This window comes from Lemur catta, chromosome 9 (genome assembly GCF_020740605.2).
Source record: "Lemur catta isolate mLemCat1 chromosome 9, mLemCat1.pri, whole genome shotgun sequence".
NCBI classification, from domain to species: domain Eukaryota; kingdom Metazoa; phylum Chordata; class Mammalia; order Primates; family Lemuridae; genus Lemur; species Lemur catta.
The window spans coordinates 2641831-2668501 of NC_059136.1; the positions used below are offsets into that span (position 1 = coordinate 2641831).

Sequence of the window (26671 nt, forward strand, 5' to 3'; positions counted from 1 at the left end):
AGGACTAGAACCCAGAGCTCCTGACTTCTAGTCCCAGGATCTTTCTTCTGAGCCACACTTTCTCTTGTTGAATTAAAGGGGGCAAATTTCCCATTTAAAGGATCCAGGTCTTTGGTTTGAATATTCCTGTACCAGCCACAGCGCGGGTGTAGGAACACTGTCAGTCAGAATCCCCCCGAGAAAGATGAATGGGGCGGCAGACAGAGATGATGTGGGAAGACAGGAAGAATGAAAACCAACCCGTTTGCCACGTTAGCAAACACTTTGTATCTGATGCACTCTCCCTTGTCATGGACTAAGTTAAATTTGCAGATTGTCTTTGGAAGTGACAGTCAAAACGAGAAATGAACAGCATATGGAGAGAAAAAAATCCTAAGAATTACCCTATGGGGCAGCCCTACAATCCAGCTGGCCCAGGGGTTCTGCTTTTGTCAGGAGTCTCAAGGGGAGCTTTGGAGCAGGGTGTGGTTGTCGTCACAAGGTCAGAAGCTGAGAGAAGCGCTGGTGCTCCAAGTTGGCCTTGGGTACCTCTGTGTCCACAGGCTTAGTTGCCACCATGTAAAAATGGACAAAAAGCCCGGAACAGACAAAGCTGAGCTTGTTTGTTTATTTGCTTCATACGTGTATGGTGTATGCCCTTATGTGGACAAGACCAAAATAAGAGACACACCTGAAAATGCAACTAAGTCCCTAAATGCCAAGTCAAGCCTCTCCAGATAGCTGTGTTTGTGTCTTTGTTGCTGTTTTCTGAGTTTTCTCTCTTTAAAACCCGAGTGGCCTCTAGTTCCCTTTTCCAACATCCAAAGCTGTTTATGCCAGTTGTCAGTTCCATCTCTCTCCTTCTTTCTCTGAGCAGGAAATTTGTGTGTTGTATCTGGATTAATTTCTGATTTTTCTCATAGCAAAGGTTTTGGCTCCAGGCTCCTGCACCTTGTGTCTGTCTCACTGTGTGATGGAAACGACATCCTGTGTGCAGCCCTGTGCGCTTTCTCCAGCGTGGGGCTGTGCCAGCAGCATCTCACTGCCATGTCCTGACACAGGGTGAGTCCCAGGGAGGACAGGAATGATTGCTTGGCAAGGTATGGACGCAGGAGCTGCGTGGACTCAGCAGGCCCTGGTGATGCACACGGTGGGGGAGACGTGGCTTCATTTCCCACATTTCTTCCACACAAAGTGTAATTATAGGGAAGTGCTTCCATATGGCCTGGGGAAAGTCCCAGCCAAAAACAGCTTCAGCTGGCCAGTTTCAGAGCCGGAACAGACACAAATGGGCCGTCGTGAGAATCAAGAACAAGAAGCACCGTGTCTTCACGCAGGCAGGAACCTCTGCAACCTTTCACCTTAGCTCAAGCGCATGCATAGACCCTGATGAAATGCCAGCGTCCTGGGGGATGCCCCCAGCTTACACCATGTCACTCACGCCCTGCAGTAAAGGATCAGTCGGTGCACTCCAGTTCTTTCTTCATAGAAATTGATCAAAAACATTAGGCGTTTTAGTTCTTTACCTGGAATGTCCTAAATGGGCATCAGGGATCTGAGGCCCAGCCCCAAATAGCAGAAGGGCAAATTTAGGGCTTATAAGTACACATACAATTTCTGGAAAGAAAATGTGTAACGTTCAATGGATTCTCAAAAGGATCTACTATCCAAAAACTGAAAATCAGTGTGTGAGAGGGGAGCCGGGAGGATATGAGCTACCTTGCACTTCAGGGCCTCCTCTGTACACTTCTCCAAAAAAGACTGGCTTCTTGCCACATTCACTCTGCTTCTACCCTAGTTCAATTAGAATTATCTCTATTTCTAGTCTCTCTTGGACCCTGACAAAACAAGGTCTTTTCTGATGAGATTTCCAAGCTTTTTAAGGCCAACACTAACTCCAGGCACTTCCCCAACACCCTGGCCTGGCTATTATCTCCCCGCCTTGGTCCTCCTTCCTGAATGAACTCTGCTCAGCACAGCCTGTCTTTTCAAACTGTCTGCCCCTGATGTGAGTCCTCAAACTTTGGATTCTCCTACAATTCACTCTTTTTGACACTTTCAAGGTTTTCCTCCATACCCACCAGTAGCTGTCTTAAACCCCTAGATGGACCAAGTGCTGATTTAAAAAAATGTTTACAAATACCCACTTAAGGGCATACATTTAAGGTACACAGGAGGTACGACATGCATTGGTACCCAAATAAGTGTCATTTTTAATAAAAACACAGCTAGCACTTATTGAACACTCTCGAGGTACCAGACCATTTGGAGGGTTCAGCATGAACTGATTTATTGAATCCTGACAGCAGCTCTGTAAAGGCAGTATTATTGTTATTCCCAGTTTAAAATGAGAAATCCAAGATACATATGGAAGTTAAATAACTTGCCCTGCTTACACGGCTAGCAAACCGACCCAGAATTTAAACTTAGCCAGTCTGGCCCAAGACTCCAATTTCTTAACCACTTTCCTACATTGCTTTTCATAATTAATTATGGGAGATGTTTCTTAACATCTCTGGTCTTCAGTTTCCTCATCTGTAAAGTGGGTATGACATTATCAAAACTACAATGTAAAACTAATAGAATTCAGTGATAAGATATGTCTGAAGAAAACACTGGGAGTCACAAAGCATTGTAAGTACTTGGTTTCCTGCCTCCTTAAAAGCCAGGGTGTCACATGCCACAGTTCTGGTCAATGAAGCAAAATCCCCTGGGAAAGACTTCCCTTCCTGAATAAAGAACACAGTTTTAAAGAATGCCTTTTGCACTATCTTATTCCTCAGTATCTGGTATGTGGATGTGACATCTCAATGTCCAGTAGTGACTTTGCAGCCACGTAGGCGAAAGCACACTCTAAGGACCTGAAGAAGAGAGAGGAGCGTGGCTCCTCAAAGACACAGTAGAACAGTGTCCTCAGCCTTGATTGCCTCCTACAGACTTCCTGTTAGAAGAGACATGTGCAACTCTCAAGTTTGTAAGTTGAGTTTTTTATGCTTTTCAGTAGAATGCATTCCTAACTACATTCCATACACCACCATTCAAAGCCTCCTCCTTCATAAAGTCCATGGATTGCAGCTCCCACTAATTCATGGTTTCCAGTCTCAGCTGGGCCCTTATAGCTATGCCTCTATCTTTTCACTGTCCTTGATGAGTTCCTTCTCCTCCTATCCTCCATGGGAACACACTCGAGTCTCTGGGCCCTCCCTCTTGATGGCTGACTCTACCTCTTAATGAAGAGTCAAAACCAATAGACTGGAACTCCTGTGATTTCTCACCATGTTCTCCAGCTGCACCTGTGCAGTTATCCAGCTGTTGACCTGGGGTCAGTGTGCACCCTCCTCTGGTCCTGGGCAAATGCTTCCTTCTATGTATTCCCACCTTCTCTTCATTCATCAATCCATTGCAATCAAGCTTTGGTTTCAGCCTGAAATTCACTGACATCACCTTGCTAATGTCGCTAATGTCACTAATGACCTTCAAATTGCTAAACGGAAATTTGGGGGCCCTATTCCAGGTGACCTCACAGGAGCATTTAATATGGCTATTACCCCCTTTTTGAAGTTACTTATTCCTTTGGCTTCCATGATACTGCTCTTGCTAAGTTCAGTGTTTACCCACCTACTCAGGTGAATTTCCCTAAACTTCTTATTTGGCTAAACGCCTTGACTTCAGGTGTTATAGGTATACAATTTTTGGCTTTTTGTTATAGTCTACATACTCTCTTTGGGTGGACTCACCTACATTTATAACTGAATACCACCAACAAGGGGGTTTTCTATCAGTCATGATGGACTAACATTTTTCAGAGCAACCTTCTAACCACAAACAAAATACACTGTACATCTGTTTGAAGGCATCAGAAAGGTACCAAGGTATTGAATACTTACGGGACCAAAATTCCAGGAAGACAAAAATCCAGGGATATGGGCTCTCACCTTTGATATGTGTCTCCTCTTCATTAATTCCCTAAGCAAATTAACAGCAAACATCCACCCAGCCGCTCAAGATGGAAAATTTATATCATTCTAGCCTCTTCTTTCTCTTTTCTTCTTTTCTTATTCAAAGAATTACCGAACTTTGCTCATTCTACCTCCTAAATATCTCTCCAGCTATTCCTTTGTCTACATTTCTGCCATGCTACTATAGACCAAGGCCTCATATTTTAAACACTCTTGAGTATTTTCTAAAAATCTTCCTATCTGGGGTCTCTGCTTCCAGGCTCCCCTCACAGGTAATCCAGCCTCCATATGCCATCAGAATTATTTCACTGAAACACAAATCTAGCCATGTCACTGCACTGCCTAAATTATTTTCATGACTCCATTTCACCTGAAATATAAAACACAATAATGAAGGCTTTTATGGCTGACTCCTGAATGCCATTCTTATCTTCCACACTATTCAATGTGCATTCAGGCCCAAGCAACATATTAGTAAGCAGTTCCTCAAAAACTCCAGGCTTCCTCCTAGTGTCATGCCATGAAACTTGTGTTTCCTATTCCTGCAGAACCTTCCACCACTCCTATCTTGATGTTCCCATTTGGAGGAGTAAGTAAGATCCCAACTTCATAAATTACATCAAACTAAATTAAAATGAATAAAAGATTTAAAAGTAGAAAAACAAAACCATAGCAGTACTGGCATAAAACATGCTGAATAATTTTTTCCCTTTAAAGCCGAAGTCAACAAACTGCAACCTGAGGGCCACGTTCAGCCTGCAGGCTACCTTTGTAAATAAAGTTATATTGGAACACAGTCAGCCCATTTGTTTCCAGGTATTCGTGGGTGCTTTTGCACTGCAACAGCCAGTCTTGAGTAGTTGAGGCAGAGACTATATGCCCTGAAAAGTCCAAAATATTTACTGTCTGGTCCTCTACTGATAAAGTTCACTGGTCCCCAAATTAAAGGATTAAAAAAACAAGTTATTGAAATAAAAAGATGGGAATTTCTGAATACATAAAAATTAGAAAGCATTGATTCTAAAAACACAAAATTGAAAGTCAAATAACAAATTGGAAACCACATTTGAAATAACTATACCAGTCAAAAGGCCAGTATTTATGATATGTTAAAAGCTCACAACAGTGAGGAAAAGATCAACATCTGAATAGGAAAACAGGTAAATAGCTTCAATAACTAACTGAAAGATAAAAAATCATCAATGGCTAATAAATATATAATATGACAATATTTTCTACTTTGTTAGCAATTAAAGGAAAGCAAATAAAAGAAATAGTTACTTCACGATTTATCCGAAAAATCAGCAAATATTTTTTAAAAATAGTAATACTCTGTATTGGCAAATGTTCAAAGAGCGGGTACTCTTCTAAAACAGAGTGGGAAACAAAAATTTGATATATACTTTTTGGAAGAAATTTGACTTTAGAATACTGGTCAAAAGTTATTCCAACTAAAAAAGCTTAGCATGCTTGGGAAAGGTTATTCCAGTAATAATAGATGGTCAGAAACACACCTTGCATTACGACAGCATAGCATTGACTTCACAACCTACTTTTTTCAGGAGACACGTGTGACTTCGCCTGTCCCCGCACCAGCCTGCAGGTGGCGCCGTCGCCGGCGCAGACTCCGCAGTTGTCCTCCCGGGCGTCGCTGCCCAGCCGCCGGTCGCAGCCCACCGCCTGCAACACAAGCTCCGGTCAGGGCGGGAAGCCGAGGAGGGGCCTTACTCACGGGGTTGTCCTTCCTACGTTTACCGGTTGGCTCTCTTTTATGAGAACATTGTTTTGTAAATCTGAATGATATAAAGCCTTACAGTAGAGTATCATTTATAGGATTCTTACGCAAGTCTCAAAAAATTAAAAGAGTTGAAACAACATCTATACATTATTATTTCCAAAATTTTGGTGTTGAAGGGAAGGAGAAAAATCAAATGAAAGTTTCAGGGAGAGGTAGCAAAAGTTCCGAGGAAGTTTAGGAAGTAGCCTATGAGTAGAGATATTTTCAAATTCAAAGGGCTGTCATGAAAAAAAGGTCTACATTTGATCTATTTCTAAATGGTAAAAGCTACAGGTTTAGCCATAATTTAGTTCAATATGAAAAAGTTTAAAAAGTCAGAGTTATCCAATAATAAGTATTCAATCATGGGCTAAGAGACTTCTTGGTAGGAAAATTGTAGGGAGGGGGATAAAATTATTGGATGAGTAGCTTAATTCAATGACTTTTGAGATCCTTTAACCCTGATTATAAAATAGTAATAAATCATTAATAATAATAGTTGATAATGTTTACCATGTGCCTGGCATTATGCCATCCATGCATACCGTACACATTATTTCATTTAATTTTCAGAGCAATCTTATGTGATACAAGTGATGCCTTTTACCTCTGTTTTACAAATAAGGAAATCTACACATTACTGAGTTAAATGATTTGCCAACATTACACAGTTAGTATATGGTGTCAGTAATGATTTTAAAACCCAGGTCATCTGACACCAGAATCTTAACACTATACTGTATCAGCAGATAACAACAGAAAAAGCCAGTTACATGGACCATTGTATTAACATTTACAAGTACATGTGGAACAACTTAAGAGTGATTGATTTTGGAAACACACTTGCATGGTTGGGATTCAATCAATGAGTAACTTGTGTTCATGCAATTTTCTCCAAGGAGAGTAATTCTACCATTAAATTATAGAAACACTGTTCCTGGGCCAAGCTCTGTCCTCACACATTCGTGTCCCTGAGCACTTTGCATTTCATGAGAATGAGAATCACCCTCTATCTGGTCGTCCAGAAAGGGTGTGGATTTAGAAGCTAGGAAGGGCTTGTTTTGAAGACAGTTTAGAGCTTTGCAAGATCTTGGGCAATGGAATACCTCCCCGAGCACTTATATTTGCTTAATAATTTTTTTAAGTTACAATTCATCCAAATCTTACAGCCAAATAAAGCATGTGAAAACATTACAGAAAAATGATATTTGAAAAGAAGGTCTGGTTGCCTTGTGATTCATAGGGTATAAGCCAGAACTGCCCTTCAAATTGAGGGGCTATTGAATTTTGACTTTCCTGTCACATCATAATCAACAATAAGCAACTTTTTAAAAATTCCTGATGGTTTTTCAACTTCCGTGACATCTCCTGAAGTCATCATCTCTAATTATGGTGATTTATTGAGCACTAACTGATAAACACACCAATAAAATTTATTAACATCGACTAAATAACCATTTTCTATAGTACCAGGCACTACAGAGTATAAATTAATAAGATAAGATTCTTACTGTACAGTGTAGTCAATGAGACAATTTACATGAGATTGTGGATAACATAAACACATATTTTAAACACATGAGCAGTCCTTTTTGGAATAAATACTCATCTATAAATCATCACTTCAGCTAAAAAAATATTTCACAGTCCTGCATATGATTTCCTAATCAGCTCAAAGAAGATAGTGTTTAAATAAGCAGCATTAATCCAAATTAAGAAAAATATGAATTTTCCAGAGAAGTCAAATTTAATCCTTCAAGAAAAAAACAATTTTTTTAATCAATCTCTGTTTGAGATCTCTGAGATCTCTGAAAATTAGATTCTACCTTAAGAAAAAAAAAATCTGGCATTTCTGCCTCGAAAATCAGAGTATATGGAGTGGTGGCAGTCATTAGGAGTATTCATAAACATTTAGCTTCTCTTTCAGTCCACGGAAGGGATGCACTCCCCCACCCCCTTGGAAGTTAGATGTGGTCATTGACTATCTTTGGCCAGTGAAATATGAGTCTAAGTTATCTGTGTCACTTCCATAAGAAACTTTAAGGGTTAGTGCATGAGTCCCTTGCACTACTGCAGTTATGATGTTAAAAATGTGTTCAAATAAAGCCTCCCTCAGCCTGAGTCTCTTAGATATACAAAGAGTAGAGACTCCTGCTGATCTCACTTGAGCAAGTAGCATTAGCAAGAAATAACCTTTAATTGTTTTAAAACCACCAAGCATTGGAGGTCGTTGGTTACTGCAGGGAAAACTAATCTGTATTACACAGGAGTACAATTTAACCATTAATGGATAAAGCAGGGTTATTAACAACAAGGTGATTTTACAAACTGGAAGTTTCACATTAAAATCCAGATTTCTTGCTTCTCTTAACAAAAACAAAAACAAAAACAAACAGCACTGCACTCAACAGCACTGCACTTGACAAAAACAGCCACTGCACTCACCCCTCGCTATGACTACACCTGGGCAGTTTCCCTCTGGGGTGGTGTGTGGACATTTGAGTTTTAATCCCTAAACGAAGCTATCTATGCATGATTCATCAGTAGTACTGGCTATGCTTTAATGGCACTACATCTTATTTTCAGTTACAACCTTCAGTTATACTTGTAGCAATGCAAAAAGTATCATCAGTATAGCTCAGTGATTAAGACAATGGACTCTGGAATTAAGGTGCTGGGGTTCAAATTCCATCTCTACCATTTTCTAGCTATGTGCGATAGAGTGAATATTTATGTCCCTCCCAAAATTCCTACACTGAAACTCAACACCCAAGGTGATGGTGTTTGGATGTGGGCCCTTTAGGAGGTGATTAGATCATAAGGGTGGAGCCCTTGTGAATGGGATTAGTGCCATTAAGAAAGAGACCCTGGAGACGTCCCTCATCCCTTTCTCCACGTGAGGATACCGCCATCTATGAACCAGGCAGCAGGCCCTCGCCAGATACTGAATCTGCCGGCACTTTGAGGTAGGACTTCCTAGCCTCCTGAACTGTAAAAAATCAGTTCCTTTTGTTTACATGCCACCCAGTCTATGGTAGTTTGTTATAGCAGCCCAAACAGACTAAGATACTCTGCAACCTGGGCAAATTACTTTGCTTCTTCAATTTCCAGTTTCCTTATAAACAAAGTGAGGATAATTACTGTACCTCCATCATAGGGTTATGACGAACTAATACGGCAAGGTGCTTAGACAATGCCTGATAACTTGTAAGCACCCAATGTTAGTTGCTATTATTTTGATTAGAAATTTTAAGTGGTTTCTGTGTTTACACAGCCATCAGGGAATTCAATAAACATGAGTGAAAAATCAGACTTGCTCTGCAGACCTGTTACCAACCCCAACCTGCCTCTGATACAAATCAGACGTCCAAAGCAGAGGCAGAAGCAAATTTCATTCAGTGAGTATTGTTGTCTCATGCTGTGTGTTGTGCTCAGGCTAATGGAAAGTTGTTCCCAAGAGTGTTGTGACATGTTCATTTAAACGAGGAAACTGTAAACACATTTACAAAAGTTATCTGTACTCTATGCCAAGCAATCATCAGGGGTCACTTCAGTGATCTCGAGGTGAGCATAGATAATCATACACTTTGCTTTCTCTCACCCAAATGACTGCTGATGTCCCTGGCCACACTGAACAAGAAAGGGAATTTATGTGAACATTACCCTGTTGAAGGAAAGATACTGAATTCATACAAAGTGTAGAATTATTTTTCCTAGATCTACGAAAAAAGATGTTGGTATTTTAATGGGGATTGCACTGAATCCGTAAATCACTTTGGGTAATGTAGACACTTTAACAATGTTGATTCTGCCAATCCATAAGCATGATATGTTTTTCCCATTTGTTTACATCCTCTGCAATTTCCTTCCTCAGTGTTCCGTAGTTCTCCCTGTAGAGGTCTTTCACCTTCTTGGTTAAGTATATTCCTAGGTATTTTATTTTCTTTGTTGCTATTGTGAAAGGTATTGAGACTTTGGTTTGATTCTCAGCTTGACTATTGTTGGTGTATATGAATGCTACTGATTCGTGTACATTGATTTTGTAACCTGAGACTTTGCTGAATTTATTTATCAATTCCAGGATTCTCTTGGCAGAATCTTTGGGGTTTTCTAGATCTAAGATCGTATCATCAACAAAGAGTGATAATTTGACCTCTTCTTTCCCCATTTGTATACTCTTGATTTCCTTCTCTTGCCTGATTGCTCTGGGAAGGCTTTCCAGCACTATGTTGAACAGAAGTGGTGACCTTGTTCTGGTTCCAGTTCTAAGCAGGAATGCTCTCACTTTTCCTCCATTCAGTATGATGTTGGCTGTGGGTTTATCATACATGGCTTTTATAATATTGAAAAGACCCCAAATAACTAAAGCAACCTTAAGCAAAAAGAACAAATTGGGAGGCATCACTTTATGAGACTTCATGCTATACAACAAGGCTATAGTAACCAAAACAGCATGGCACTGGCACAAGAACAGAGACACAGACCAATGGAACAGAACTGAGAACCCAGATATTAAACCATCCTCATATAGCCATATGATCTTTGACAAAGCAAACAAAAACACACTGGGGGAAAGAATCCCCATTCAACAAATGATGCTGCAAAAATTGGATAGCCCCACATAAAAGACTGAAACAGGATTTGCACCTCTCACCACTTACAAAAATTAATTCATGATATATTACAGACTTAAACCTACAGCATGAAACCGTAAGAATACTAGAAGAAGAGGTTGGAAAAATTCTTACAGATATCGGCCTAGGCAAAGAATTTATGAAAAAGACTCCAAAGGCAATCACAGTAACAACAAAAATAAATAAATGGGACCTGATTAAATTAAAAAGCTTCTGCCCAGACAAGGAAACAACCAATACAGGGTTCTGATGCACACTCAAGTTAGAGAAGCATTGATCTGGAGGAATCACAAGAAGTTATATATTTTGACTCTACCTAGGCACAACTGACACTATTTTACATATGTAAAACATGATTTCAAGGCTAGTACCATTCTCTAAAATATTTTGTACATTAAAATGATAGAAAACAGTATTTGCATATGTATGAACAACAGTATAGAAGAAAAGAATTCTGTTTATCGAGGGTGTATGAACCAGGAGTATGGGAGGCAGGTGCAGCTTACCTGGCAGATGCCGCTGATACACATGTCCAGGGAGTCAGCGTTGCAACGAGTTCCATCCAGTACCTTAGGTGCCAGCTCTACCACCAGGTTTTGTCCCCGTGCATGACACCTGAGCGCGCATGGGGCAGCAGGATCATTATACCGTGGAAGCCACTCATAATAACGTCCTTGATACTGAACATCATTGTAGGCTGAACACTGCTGGGCCCTAAAGTCTTCTGCATCTGGAGGGCAGTCCTGGAGGCAGAGAAAAAGGATCACACTCACATCACCCAGTGACAGGAGCCGACGGAAGGCTGAACATGTTCACCAGAACCCCATGAGAGCACCCCCACTTGCCTCCCTCTGGGAGTCACTAATCCCTTTTTTTTTTTAATTAAATTCAAAGTTGAATCTATACCTGTGGAATTCCACTGGCATCTCCGCAATAATGATCTATACAGGAGATTATCTCATGTATTCGGATCACTCTTCCACCTAGGTATTTTTCCCAGATAATCAAAGCTTACAATAGACAGACATCAAATTTTGCCCTAGTTTAACTATCTTGGATATAAATATTCAAATACATTAATTACATAGTCGCCTTCTTTTTGAAACAAGGGAAACTAAAGGCTTTTAATTCTTCCAGGTGATTCAAGATCTTCATAAAAATCTTGATTATTTTCCAAACAGTAGTTTCTAGAAATAAAATTTGAGTCAAAAATATGCAAATCTTATGGAGTATTCAAAATATTTTCAAACTGCCCCCCAGAAAGGAATTATCATCATCATCAGGCTACATAAGTTTCCTTTTCTCATTATCTCTTCCCAGTGTAGACATTATTAATTTTCTATATTTTTTCTAATCAGAATTGTAAAATAGAATTTCATTATTTTCAGTTGCATTTCCTTTTTATTTTTTAGGTTTTATTATCTTTTCATGTATATTTGCTTTTTGTATTAATTATTTAAAAATTTTTTGTTTTATGTCCTTTATTCATTTATGCATTAGAATGTTTGTCCTGTTATTGTTTTTAGCAGATAAAATTCTTAGGCTGGGCGCGGTGGCTCATGCCTGTAATCCTAGCCCTCTGGGAGACTGAGGCGGGTGGATCGCTCGAGGTCAGGAGTTTGAGACCAGCCTGAGCAAGACCCCGTCTCTACTAAAAATAGAAATAAAAATTATCTGGACAACTAAAAATATATATAGAAAAAATTAGCCAGGCATGGTGGCGCATGCCTGTAGTCCCAGCTACTCGGGAGGCTGAGGCAGTAGGATCGCTTAAGCCCAGGAGTTTGAGGTTGCTGTGAGCTAGGCTGATGCCACGGCACTCGCTCTAGCCCAGGCAACAAAGTGAGACTCTGTCTCAAAAAAAAAAAAAAAAAAAAAAAAAATTCTTAAACTTGATAGTGAAGCTATAAATTCTTTGTCATTGTATTGGAAATATTTTCTCCATTTAATTTTGGTTTTGGTACTTTGCAAAGTCAAGAAGTTTTACATTGTTATAGAATCAGCTCTATTAATATTTCTCCTTAAGGTTTTCTTCTTTATTAATTGCCTTAGAAATGCTTTTCTCACTTTGCCCTAGGAACAGATAAATACTTAAATGTATTTTTATAGTTCCTTTATAGATTAGCAATCATATTTAACTCTTTGTTATATTTGAAATTTATTCAAATGAATGGTGTGAGGTAGAAATCTAGCTTTATTTTTTCCACAAAGAGTTATTGATAAATTATCAGCCAGGATTTTAAAATATAATTTCTTTCATTTCCCCCCTTTTCACTACTTTTGCATTTTACTGCTTATGCTTCTGGTCTTAATAAAGTGCCTCAAATCCCTTTTGGAAGTAGGTAGGGAATAAATAGAATATAATAAGTAAACTTTCCTCTGAGATTAGTTGTATTATTTGCTGTGAAACATTCCAAAATCCTATATTGCACCCACATTTTTGTTGTCTTAGCAAGATTAAACCAGGTTATGCCGATGGAAGTGAGTCAAGTTGAAAACTACTAAAATTGGATGACTTTTCTCTGTTGAAATGAGGACTTTATCCTCCATCTGGCCACAGCAGAGATCATCAATTACAAAATTACATCACCTCCTCTTCCTCCGGCCGCGGCCAGTTCTCTCTGCATCTGACTCTTTGAAACCAAAGGGAAGTGTAGACGAGAGCAGGGCACAAGCAGCTTCCCTTGAGGGGAGCTTGCTGATATTGTGGGCATTCTCCAGGGACTGAGGGTGCTGGCCAGCTGACTTCTCACTGCCTTAAGCTCCAGAAACCAATGAAGTTTCACAAAATTAACAAGAGTTCATTAACAGAAGACAGCTTAGGACATCAGCCTAGACTTGGTCCTTGCCCAAAGGATGGCCAGGTTTGGAAGTGTGACCAGCCTCCCTGGCCAAAGCTGACTCTCCGGAGGCAAACATCTGGTCCACACCAGGTCAGTCTTTCCCAGGAATTTGGAATTGCCACAAAAGAGCTGGAGCTGAGAATTCACATCAATCCGGGCCATTTCTTTTATGAGATGCATGTTGAAACCAAGCAAGCCAGTTCCCCCAGCAGAGAAGAATGAATTTGACAAGAAAGGAGGATAGATAGTAAACCATACATTTCAATAGCAGTAAGTAACTGGTGTTCCTCATTTTCTGATTCCTGGCTCCAGGCCCTCAAGGCCTGCTTGTGCTTAAATTCCATCAAATACCTGCACGTCCATCCAGTGAATCCCATTTGTCTTAAACTAATCTAAGTGAGTTTCTGTTCCTCACATGTGATGATAACTGATTAAGGCAGCCTTATGTCTGGATGATTACTGACATTCTCTTTTCACCACCACCCTAATCTTTCAGGCCCACAGCCCAGAGCCCCATCTCCCCTGGCAAAGTGAAGCCAGGGAGAGCCACTGACCGGAGTCTGATTTCTCAGGGAAGGCGGTGTGGTCCTTGTGTCCAGGTTGCCCCTTACACTCCTGCCATTTGTGCACGGTCTCCTGCTCGCCAGCGTGGGATTCCTTCACCTAAGGGCTCGAGTGCACGCCCCGAGCACATCCAGACTTTGCAACAAAAGAACATCTGATCTTTTCTTGAGTGCTGGAGCTGAGGAGGGCAGAATTCTGAAATGCAGCTGCCAGAGTCTGTCCTCATTAACCCAGACCCTCCCTCATGCCACAGCTTTACCCTGGGTCACTGGAGTAGAATGAGTGATGAGCATGGAGGATTTCATTTCTCTGCCTGCCCTCAGTTGCCTCTCTCTTTCAGTTCACTCCTTGCTCTTTTCTGACCCTGGTCTCTTGCCCTCTGTGAATATTAAGAAGGTCTGTGAGACTGTTCCAGGGCTGGAGTTTCTACAATAGTATCTAAAAGTATAATGTTTCTCTAATTTCATGGGCAACTCACATGCTCATGTGTTGCTAAAAGCTACCATGCTTAGTTACTGCTGTCTAGAATGTGATTTCACTAACTCACAAACCCTGAGATTTCTATACTCCTTTCTAAGAGGGAGGATGGTGTAGTAAAGTGGTTAAGCTCACGCTCTCTGGAGCCTGACTGTGTCTGGGGTTAAATTCAGCTCCGTGATCTTGGGCAGGTTACTTAAATCTCCTCCTCTATAAAAGTGGAGAGGAAAATAATGCCTACTTCATAGGGACATTGTGAGGATTGCATTAGTTTATTCATGAAAAGGCACTTAGAACAATGCCTAGCATTCAGGAAGTACTTAATAAGTATAAGCTATTCTTATTATTATTTATTCTGGATAAGAGTTAGGAACTGGATACACATAGACTATGTGACATACCCATGGTCCCAAGAAAGAAAGTCTGAGCCTTCAGACATCCACATGGAGGAGCAGAAGTTTTAGCAATCTCCAGAATATAATTCAATGTTAGGTTTCTGGGGCTCACTGGTACTGCTCACTGGTACTCCTTTTCCATACAGCAGACTTCCCCAGTACAAACTTAGTTTGGCCATTGATGGTGACATTTCTTCCATAGGACTAAAAGATCTTACAGCCCCATTAGATAGGGCTCTTGGTTCCTCAGAAGTATAGGTGTGGGCATCCTTGAATCAGGAAGCCAGTCTCCCTCAAAAAAGTTTCTCATCTTAGAATCACTACAGGCAGCTTCCTCCAAAAGAGTGAATGACTAGCCCCATTTCCAGGGAAAAGGGGATCCACTGACTATGGGACTAGAGTGTCTAGTCTTCAGTAAAGACATTGCATGGCAGTGAGAAGCAACAGCAGGGGTACACTGATCAGAACTCAGTCCTCTCTCCACCGGAGGTAGGTTACTGACTGGTTCCCACTCCTGGTCTTGAGGCTACCTTGGGGGATGAAGAGGTGGAGATTTTGAATCCCCAATTAATAAATAAGGAAGCAGCTCAAGCAATTACACAAAAGAAAGATGTGGCCATATTCATACCCTGAGTTCACTGTGGTTATATTCATTTATGGCAGTTGACATCTTTGCAACTGTTTCTATGGTAATTCAGGAATATACCTGTATAATCTCTCCTGCACAGGAACAGACTCTTACAGATCATCACTGATGCAGGCTGGGCTACATTTATCCACCTCTGGTCATGCACAGCTGCAGACACTATGGCACATGGAGACAGATGAGTACTCTGAATGCTACCATTAGCACAACTCTCCCTTGTGTCCTGAATAAGGAATTTTGTTGGAAATCCTGAGTTTGCAATGGCAAGCATAGCAACTCATGGTATATTCTTATGAAATGTCTCTCTAAGTACTCTCTAAGGATTCTAACTCTGAGAGCTAAAAAAGAGTAGTGTTTGCATTGTCACCCTCCACCTTTCCCAAGTATATATTTCTCACTAGCCTAGAGGTGGTAAAGATTTCTGCAGTATCCTCCCAGAAAGGCCATCAGTCAGAGACCACAGGTAGCCCTCAAGGCCCATGGAACTTCAGGGGAATCATATCTTCACTCAAGTACACCAAAGTCCTAACCATTGCACCTAACATGCACCAATTTTACTTGATTACATTTTATCTCTATACTGTGTGACATAATTCTTACTCCTAGTCCTCTCTAACACTTGTGTTGACGACAGGTACCTTTCTGGAATCAGCTAAAGTGATATACACTCAGAGAAATTCTAGAATGAAATCCCAAAATGTAACACCATAATCTGTGGTTTAAAATGAATTTCCTTAAATGGTTTTTCACGGAGTATTGTCAAAGAGGATACTGTTTTGAAATTTGTTCTTGAATGACTGTAAGAAAATTGGCAGACGAATTTGCCTTAGAAGACTTTAGCCTTCCCATTGTGTTGGGCAGAATAATGCACTGACTCAGCCTCCAAGATGTCCACAGCCTAATCCCCAAGAACTTGTGAATGTGTGACCTTACATGGCAAAAGGGACTTTGCACATATAACTAAAGTTAAGGATCTTGAGATGGAGAAATGATCTGGGATGACCCCTGTGGGAGAACACTGCTGTGGTCACAGGAAGGTTTGACTATAGAAAAACGGTCAGAGGGATGCAGCGCTGATGGCTTTGAAGACTGGAGAAGGAGCCATGAGCCACGGCATATGGGTGGCCTCTGGAAGCTGGAGCAGACAAGGAACAGAGTTTCTCCTAGGCCCCCAGAATGAACACGGCCCTGTCAGCATGTTAACTTTAGCCCAGGAGACTTCCTTCGGAAATTTGACCTCCTAAACTGTAACATAATAAATTTGTGTTGTTTTAAGCCACTAAATTTGTAGTAATTTGTTACAGCAGCAATGAAAACACTAATGCATCCATGAAAAAGTCGATCTAAAAGCTTCATGGATAAAACTCTCAGGTTGCTAATGCATCCAGCCTGTTTAAACCTCCCTGTTTAAAAGGAAGGCGGGACTATGTTTGTACCTAACTTTGTGCTCAGGTCACTCCATCCTGCAATTCCTGTATGGACTGCCAGCTCAGTTAATTCAGGACTCATACACAACCGAATTCCTCTGACTTCCTCCTATCACAGGGGATGTGAAACCATTTGCTTAGTGCCTCCAGATTCCTCAGAGGACGTAGTTGACACAAATCCAGTTACCTCTGGGCTAAATGATATTGGAGTTTGATTGCCCAATAAATAAGCATCCCTTTTTCCTACTCAAGTTTGGAACAAGTGGAGAGATAAATATAAAAATGTCAGCTTTGTCACTGATAAAAAAGAACTGCACATGTGGCTCCCAGTCCACAGTCAAAAGGTCTTGCAAACGCCACCTGATTTCCACTCCCCTAGTCTAGGACTCAGGGGGCTGCCCACCGAGGAAAAGTTTTGTCCGTAGATAAAAATCCTTACCTACCACTGTTGTCTCACACTGGCCCAGGACACAGAAGGAAGAAAGAGGGACAAAGCCTCAGTAAGTGAACTTTTAAAATAAATTAGTTACAATCAACTGAGAAAAGTGGATTAAAAAAACCAATTAAGCCCAGGCACGGTGGCGCATGCCTGTAATCCTAGCCCTCTGGGAGGCCGAGGCAGGTGGATCGCTAGAGGTCAGGAGTTCGAGACCAGCAAGAGGGAGACCCCGTCTCTACTAAAAATAGAAACAAATTATCTGGCCAACTAAAATATATATAGAAAAAATTAGCCGGGCATGGTGGCGCATGCCTGTAGTCCCAGCTACTCGGGAGGCTGAGGCAGTAGGATCGCTTAAGCTCAGGAGTTTGAGGTTGCTGTGAGCTAGGCTGATGCCACGGCACTCACTCTAGCCCAGGCAACGAAGTGAGACTCTGTCTCAAGAAAAAAAAAAAAAAAACCAATTAAATCTCATTTAAATGAGATCTCCAGATTCTCAGAATTTCCTTTTAATTCCTGCCATTTTGATTTGGGTATATATATCACTAACAAGGGCAATTTATTTTTTTATTTTTAACAGCCATATAATAACTGTACATGTTTAGGGGGCACATTGTGATGTTTCAGCACATGCATACATGGTGTAATGATCATATCACGGTAATTAGTGTATCCATCACCTCAAACATTTATCATTTCTTTGTAATGGAAACATTCAAAATTGTCTCTTCTGGTTAAATTGGGATCTATCAATACAATACCTTACTGTTTACTAGAGTCGCCCTACTGTGCAATAGAACACCAAAAATTATTCTGCCTTTCTAGTTGCAACTTTGTACCCTTTGACCAACCTGTCAGATTCCTCACCTCCTCCAACCCTCCCCAGTCTCTAGTAACCACTGTTCTATTGACAACTCCTAAGAGAACAACCTTTTTAGAATCCACATATGAATGAACTCATGTGGTATCTGTCATTTCATTCCTGGCTTATTTCACTTAATAGCCTCCAGATTCATTCATGTTTTTTAAAATGACAGGATTTCATTATTTTTATGGCTGATTAGTATTTCACTGCATATATATAGCACATTTTCTTTATCCATTCATCCATTTTTGGGCACAGGTTGATTCCATACCTTGGCTATTGTGAATAGTGCTGCAATAAACATGGGAGTATAGATGTCGCCTTGACACACTCCATTTCCTTTGGATATATACCCAGTAGTGAGATTGCTGGATCATATGGTAAATCTATTTCTAATATTTTGAGGAACTTCCAGGATGTTTTCCATAATGACTGTATTAATTTACATTCCCACCAACAGTGTGTAAGTGTTCCCTTTTCTCCACATCTTCACCAATACCTTCATGAATAGATTATTGCCCTTCCTTAGCGTGAGTTCTGACTCTATTAGTTCCATGAAAGCTGGTTGTTTAAAAGAGCCTAGCACCTCCCTGTGTCTCTCTGGTCATGTGATCTCTACACATGCCAAGTCCCTTTGTCTTCTGCCATGAGAGGAAGCAGTTTGAGATTCTCACCAGATGCAGATGCCCAATATGGAACTTCCTAGTTATCAGAAGTATGAGCCAAATAAACTTTTTTTCTTTATAAATTGCCCAGTCTCAAGCATTCCTTTGTAGCAACACAAAATGGACTGAGACAGGCTATGTATTAATACCTTCTATACCTAATTTGCTGAGAGGGAACATTGAATTTTGTCAAATGCCTTTTCTGCATCAATTGAAATGATTGTATGGTTTTTTGTTCTTCTTTCTATTAATGTGATGTATCACATTTTTTGATTTGCACATTAAACCATCCTTGCATTCCTGATAGGTAAAAATGTCCTCCTGCTATTTTGTTAATGGTTTCCTGGTTGTTTTGTAGAACCTCTGTTCTTTTCTTTCTTCCTCTCTTGTTGTTTACCTTTGTGGTTTGGTGGTCTTCTGTGGTGCTAAGCTTTGATTCCTTTCTCTTTCTCTTTTGTGTATCTGTTGTAATTTCTTTCTTTGTGATTATCATGAGCCTAATATATAGAATCTTACAGTTATAATAGATAATTTTAAGCTGATAACAACTTAACTTTGGTTGCATAAAAATATTCTAGACCTTTTCTCTCCCTCAACAATTTGTATAAATTTTTTCCCTTAATTTACATCTTATATATTATGTGTTCCTTAATACGTAATTGTAGCTATAGTTATTCTTTACCACTTTGGCTATTAACCTTCATACTAGAGGTTTGAAAGATTTATATAATACCATTACAATACTGGAGTATTCTGAGTTTGATTATGAGTTTACCTCTACTAGTAAGTTTTACACTTTCACATGTTTTCATGATAGCAATTATCATTCTTTTGCTTCCAATCTTGTAAGCTTGGTCTAGTAGTACTGAATTCCCTCAGCTTTTCCTTGTCTGAGAAAATCTTTGTTTTTTCTTCATTTCTGAAGAATAGCTTTGGTGGGTATATTATTCTTGGCTAACAATTTTTTTTCTTTTAGCACTATGAACATATCATCCAATTCTCTCCCTACCTGCACAGTTTCTACTGAGAAATCTGCTGATAGTCTAATGGAGATTCCCTTATATGTGACTTGACATTTTTTCTCTTGCTGCTTTTAAAATTCTCTCTTTGTCTTTGGCTTCTGAAAGTTTGCTTATAATGTGCTTTGGAGAGGACCTTTCTGAATTGAATCTGTTTGGTAAACTTTGACCTTTCTAGATTTAGATATTTATATCTCTCTCAACAGTTTGGAAGTTTTCAGCTATTATGTATTTAAATAGGTTTTCTGTGCCCTTCTCCATCTCTTCTCTTTTTTGGTAATCTAGTAATGTGAATATTGGTTCACTTAACAGTGTCCCATGGGTCCTGTAGGCTTTCTTTGTTCTTTTTAATTCTTATTTATTTTTTCCCTCTGATAGGGTTATTTCAAAACATATGTGTTCAAGTTCAGAAATTCTTTCTTCTGCTTGATCTGCTGTTGTAGCTCTTAATTGCATTTTTACATCATTCTTTAAATTATTCAGCTCCAAGATTTGTTTGACATTTTTATGACATCTATCTCTTTATTGTATTCAGATCATAAATTCTTTTCCTGATTTCACTCAATTTTTTATAGTACATTCTTGTATCTCCCTGAGTTTCTTTAAGATCATTATTTTGATTTCCTTTTCAGACATTTTGTAAATTTCCTTTTCTTGTGTTCCTTTAAAGGTGTCATGTTTCCTTGCTTTCTCATGTGTACCTATATTGATACCTGCATATTTGGTGGATCAGTCAACATCTTCCATCTTCCAGCAGCTTTTGTAGGGAAGGACTTTTTCCTGTAGATGAGTCTTAGTGTGGCAGTTGGGTAGCGTGCATTGACTTTGGTTCTGGGTGGTTGCAGTAGTGTAGTCTCCATGCAGTTTCTTCAGCTATAATCCATGTCAGTGATATGTGCAAATGCCTCAGAGGCCTAGGCTTCAGAAGTTTGTGGCAGTGGTGGTATAGCTTTGCTGGGAGAGGGGCCACCAGACTGATTCTCAGACTGGGGGTACATGTGTAAGGTGGGTCGCCACCATGGGCCTGGATTCCCTGTTGTGCAGGACCACCTGTTCCTTGGAAGGCAGGGTGCTGCATGAGCTTGGGTGCCAGAATCATGGCTGTTACACTGGACCTAGGCTACAAGTGGTTGGGGTTGTGGTGCGGCAGCCAGCTGTGTGTGCAAGGTAGAATGACAGCAGAGGCTTATGGATGGAGAGATGTGATGGTTACTGGCTCCCAGAGTAGAGAGCATTCTAGCAGAAGCTCCAGTTTCAAGATGGTGCCGTGCTATAACAGCTTGGATTGTGGCAGGTCGGGGCATACAACATGGGCTTCTACTCTGAAGCAATGCAGATGTGGGACTCCAGGCAGCTCCCCAAACTGGGCTCAGGGTCTGTGAGGACTGCAGCACTCTCCTGTAGCAAGGACTGCAGGTGTCTGTGGTGGTAATGGGGACTGTTGGGGGTCTCCTGCTTACCTTTTCCTTACAAAGGGATGTCCCTCCTGGCTCTGAGCTGATCCTTGCAGGGGAGATGGTATGGCAGAGGCACGGTGCTTTGCTTCCCTCTCTGTGCTGCCATCCTGAGTTTCTGTGCTGCCACTCCCTTGCTGTACTCCAGTGCTTTCCTTCAGTCACTCTAGTCAAATTGTAGTTACTTACTTGTTGTTTTGGTCCTGTTTTGTGGGCACCTCTAGTTAGCCATCTTGCTGACATCCAGGAAATGTTTTGAGTGGAAAATACAATGAGTTCTTTCTGATGTTTATTTTGCATTTTCAAATTTGTAAAGCAAAATATTTGAATTTGGGTTTTTAGTGTTGACTGATGTAGAATAAGAGTAAGGTTTTATAAATCCTTCCTTCTGTGTGATTTTCTGATGAGTCACCTGTAGAATTCCTTGACATATTTTGCAGTAGGTGTGATGTGTGGTTGTGAGTGGTAGAAATAGCACTAAACCAGTTCATGTCTGCATTTTTCCTATGTGACTGTCGAAAAATAAATTTACCTCTCTCAACCTCAGCCCCCTCATTTGCAAAAGAGAAATAACCACACCACATCAGCTTGGAGACAGTGTGAAGGTCAGGTGAGATGCTGGACATAATAGCACTTTAAACTGTGAAGGAGTTTGCAGGTATTAGGTACTGCTTCTGTGAATTCAGAAATTATGAAATACTTACCAAATTAGATCATAAATGTGAAATAGCCTTAAAAGGTAGTATAAATGGAAGGTATTAGATATATAAAACTTGTTGACAATTAAAGAAGTATTCAAATTTTCCACAAAGGGTATCAGGAGACTATTAGTTTTACAATACACATTATATGTAATACTATAAACTTAAAACTTGAATATATTGTATTGGACTATATATTTTTATTATAAGACTTACATGATTGCTGCATGTCTTATAGCGAATATTCTGCCCTTCACAATTCCTAAAGAAAGAAAGAAAGAAGAAAGAAAAAAGAAAATAATGATTTCATAGAAGAGGTAAGCATTAAAAAAAAAAACAAAAAGCAAACACAAGGCACTGGTTCCCCACAAAACTTTTACTAGTGCATATTACCTCAAAGATTCAAAGTTTAAATTCTAAGAACTAACTTTCATGCATCAGGGTGCCAAAAAGTCTCATGGAAGTAACTCATTAACTAGAGAGTGAATTCTTTAGTTGATTAATGTAATAACATTAGTCACATGCAATTCTTACCCCAGGGTCCATATAACCAATGAAATTAATGTATAATGCATGTGTGTATAATGTGTGCATATGTATATTTTTTATGTAAGGAAGAAGGAAAAATTACAGGCAGAAGCATTTGTGTAGCATGTCTCCATTAAGGAATTTTTCTTCCCAACTTACTGAAGCAACCCAAATTAGCTGGGCACTCGTAGTACTACTCCTTCTCTCATTAGTACAACTGTCTGTGTTAGAAATCTGCTTGACGCCATGCTTTTATTTTATTTCAATCATTGACTTTACCAAATGGATGCTATGATATAGTGCTGGGGCAGCTTTCTTGGGATGCCAGTACTGATAGGTTTGAGAATTCTCCAGGGATGACCACCACATAACTTGTCCTCCCTCCAGCCACTAGCTCTGGGACCCTGCCACTCAATTTACAGGCAGACTTTTCCCTTGGGAGGGAGGTCAGCATTCCATTCAGCAAGTACTTTCCTCAGTCCATTACTTGCTGCTCTATATTTTATACAAACTTGGTAAAGATATCTGATCAATTCATGGCAACTTTCCCAACTTTTCAATGAAGTTACATATTTTTCCCTTTATGTTTTCCTTGTCAATTCCATGGCAAATTTGGAGCAAGAAAAGCTAAACACAGGATTATATCATCATCTGGAATTAAAAGTCAAAAGATACTATCTCAATTGTTTAAAAAATATTTATTCCTGTGAGAATAGAAAAATTTTTAAAGTGGATCTTAGATTATGTTTTGCTAGTATGGTTTAAATATGAGCCTATGTGAAATGATTTATACAGTCAACCATTTAAAACTCATTGCAGTACTTTCTGATTATTCTGTTTTTGTTGATAACAAAAGGAATAAGTGAAAACCAGTCATGTGCCAAGAAGTACAGAGGTAGAAAATCAGTCGTCCAAAATCCCCATCACCAAGAATTTTACTCTCTTTGCGTTTCATCTTCCAGTATTTCTGCCATGATTTATTTACAGAGTAGAAACTCATACTGTTAATTCATCTTTACATTTCTGTTAATCTAATATTATAAAGCATTTTCCCATTGCATTGATAATTCTTTAGAGAATTTGTTTTAATGCTTACACAGCAGTCCATTATACAGACATCACTTTTTGTAGTTTAGAACTTAAAATTGTTTAAATTGTGGCAAAATATACATAATATAAAATATACCATACTAACCATTTTAAGTGTACAGTTAGGTATTTGTTAAGTACATTCACATTGCTGGCAGACATTACCTTTTGTGGATACGTTGCTTCTTTTTTTCCCTACTTTTAAATTTTAGATACAGTAAAAGTCACTTTGGGGGGTACACAATTTTATGAGTTTTGACAAACGCATACAGTTGTGTAATCACTCCCACAGTCAGTGCTTGGAACAGTTCCACCACTCCCCAAAATGCCCTCCTGTTGCCCCTTTGCAGACAACCTCTCCCCATGCTCAGCTCCTGGCAACCATAGATTTGTTTTCTGACCTTATATTAATAATTTTTCCTTTTCCAAAATGTCATATAAATGGAATCACACCATATGTAGTCTTTTGAGACTCTTTTTAGCATATTTGAAATTCATTCTTCTTGTTGCATGTATCAGTAGTTTACCCCTTTTTCACTGCTGAGTAGTATTCTACTGTATGTATGTACCACAGTTTGTTTATTCATTCACCAGCTAGATATTTGAGTTGTTTTCAGTTTTTGGCAATTATGAAAAAAATCATAAACATTCACATACAGCTTTTGTGTTAACTTTTTCATTTCTCTTGGGTTAATACGTAGAAGTGGGATTGCTGACTCTGCTTCTTTTTATATAATATAAAAATTATTTGCTAAAAATCTTCATGTTTTCATTTTTGTTTATACTTAGAATATATATCTAGAAGTGGATAACAAATCCTAGTCCTTTCATGTATGGGTTTTAACTCTTGGCTGGATAAGCATTATTTCATTGGTTGGATATACGGCTGGCGTATTACTGAGCCTTTGAATGTCACACAGGAGAGGCAGCGCAGCAAGGGACGGCATCACTCTTTACATGACCCTTTTTCCTCAAAACTGTAGACACACTTCGCTGACCTCTGACATTTAGACTTGCAAAATAGAAGTCTGCTTTTTATTCTTGTGTTCATGTGCTTTATTTTTCTGCCTGGAAGTTTACAGTTGTTTTGTTTTGTCAGTATTTGAAATAAAAGTTAAGTTACAGTCAGGATGTACCTAGTTGTGTGCTTCTTTTCATCAATTTGTACTGAAGATGATGAGCCCTTTTGAACGGAATACTCATGGTTTTTGTTTGCAGTGGTGCTGGTTATCCTCAGACTATGATTTTTGATTATTGCTCTTGTTACAGAAATGCCTGTAATTCTGAATCTGGAGCTCCCTATTGCTACACCGATTATTTCTTTATTGATATATTCATGATTTTTTCTTATATAAATCTCATTTTTTTGGACCTTTTCTTGTGTTTCTAAGAAATTTCCTACAGAGATTTCTTCACATGACTGATTTTATTTTACTGTAGTGATTGTTTTCATTTTATTTTGGCTAGTACACTTTTCTTTTTTTATTTTATTTTATTTATTTTTTTTTTTTTGAGGCAGGGTCTTGCTCTGTCGCACCCTGGGTAGGGTGCAGTGGCATCATTGTAGCTCACTGCAACCTCAAACTCCTGGGCTCAAGCTATCCTCCTGCCTCAGCCTCCTAAGTAGCTGGACTACAGGTGCATACCACCATGCCCCACTAATTTTTCTAGTTTTGGTAGAGACAGAGTCTCACTCTTGGTCTCAAACTCTTGAGCTCAAGTGATCCTCCCAGAGTGCTAGGATTACAGGTAGGAGCCATCACACCCAGCCCACTGGTACACTTTTTAATATCAATACTTATTTTCACTCTTAATTACATACAGTCCTTCTCAAACTCACCCTCCTCCATTTACATTTCATACCATCTTCACCTTACACTTCCTGTTCCAATTGCAACATGTACCCTGGTCTCCTCACATCTTGTGTTTTCTGGGAGGTGTCATCCCTAATTGTATTTAGATGGCTTTTGGAGAAAGAAGTTTTGGAGTGAAAAGAACAGCATTATAGCTACTTCCAAAAGCAGCAGTTAAATTGTATACAATTATCTGCTCCTTTCCAATTTGTGATTTACAGCATCTTCCCAGATTATCACTATGGGCTGACCATTTCTTAATATTTTGTAACATTATGTTTCCATTTTTTGATTTGTCATAGGTATAGTATACTCTGAAATTTATTAAAATCTTGGTGAGACTACATAAAATTTTAAACATTCAAGAAGCACCAAACTGGGAGGCTGGCAGGAAAACCGTATTAGGTGGAGAAGTCTTTCTCTTGGTCAAAGGGAACTGACTCCATTCTACTGGGAAGCAACAGCTATGCCTGTGGACAAGGTCATTCACTTACATGACTTATTTCATTTTGCTTTTTATGTGTGGATAAAAGAAAATAAATAATAGGAAAAGTGAAAAGGTAATCGAAATTACTCTGCTTATTTTGGGAAAGCCCCAATTGAGGAAAGCTGCTGATAGATTAAGCTTTTTGTACCATACTGATTTACAGCCCTAAAAGGCTTTAGCTTCTAATTTCAAAGGGGCAGGCAAATTAGACACAGTGTAAAAAAGTATTAGAATTGACAGAAATACTGGAATACAAAAACTGCTAAAACTTATCAAGAATATTTTCTTTAAAAATGTTTTAGAACTTCAAAAATAATTTTCATAGCATTTTTATGGTTTAATTTTAGCCATTTAAATAAAAAAACAATTCTGTAAAAAGAGATTTAAAACTAAAAGGTAAGAAAAGAATATATTAGTCAAAGGTATCTCATCGCTGTGTCTCTGGCCCACATTATAGACCATATAGCCATGGTCTACACCCCACTGCCGCCCTTTGTGTCCTCATTGCAACCTGAGTGTCCAGGAGTCACTGACCTGCATTTTGAGTGCTGAGCCTGAAAACCTAAGCCCCAAAGGTAAATGTATCTCCACTACAAGCCCCACTACAATGGCAGCAAAGTGATACAGAGAAGAGAGCATTTTATTTCATGAATTCTCAAATCAAAACGTAACACACCATTTTGGACCCATTCCTCCTTCAACAACATCTTTCAGTGAACCCACTATGTGCCAGGATGTGGATATGAAGATGCAGAGAGATTTTCTCAATTTCCTTCATAAGTCAGTAGCAAAGGTTCTTTTTAACCTAACCACCTCAATGTTCTTTCTAACATTCTATTTCACTTTGCCCCGTCTAACACACAGTAACCC

The 26671-nt window shown here is 39.4% G+C and overlaps 1 protein-coding gene across 1 annotated transcript in view; it reads right to left on the reverse strand.

Moving 5' to 3' along the window:
• The window catches only part of ADAMTSL3 (ADAMTS like 3), a 276104-nt gene that overhangs the window by 156216 nt on the left and 93217 nt on the right, over positions 1-26671 (reverse strand). The window contains exons 5-7 of the mRNA XM_045561569.1: positions 22061-22106; positions 10856-11092; positions 5492-5618 (exon numbers count right to left, since the gene is read on the reverse strand). Of these exons, the coding sequence (XP_045417525.1) occupies positions 5492-5618; positions 10856-11092; positions 22061-22106 (410 nt within the window). The remainder of the gene's footprint in view (positions 1-5491; positions 5619-10855; positions 11093-22060; positions 22107-26671) is intronic.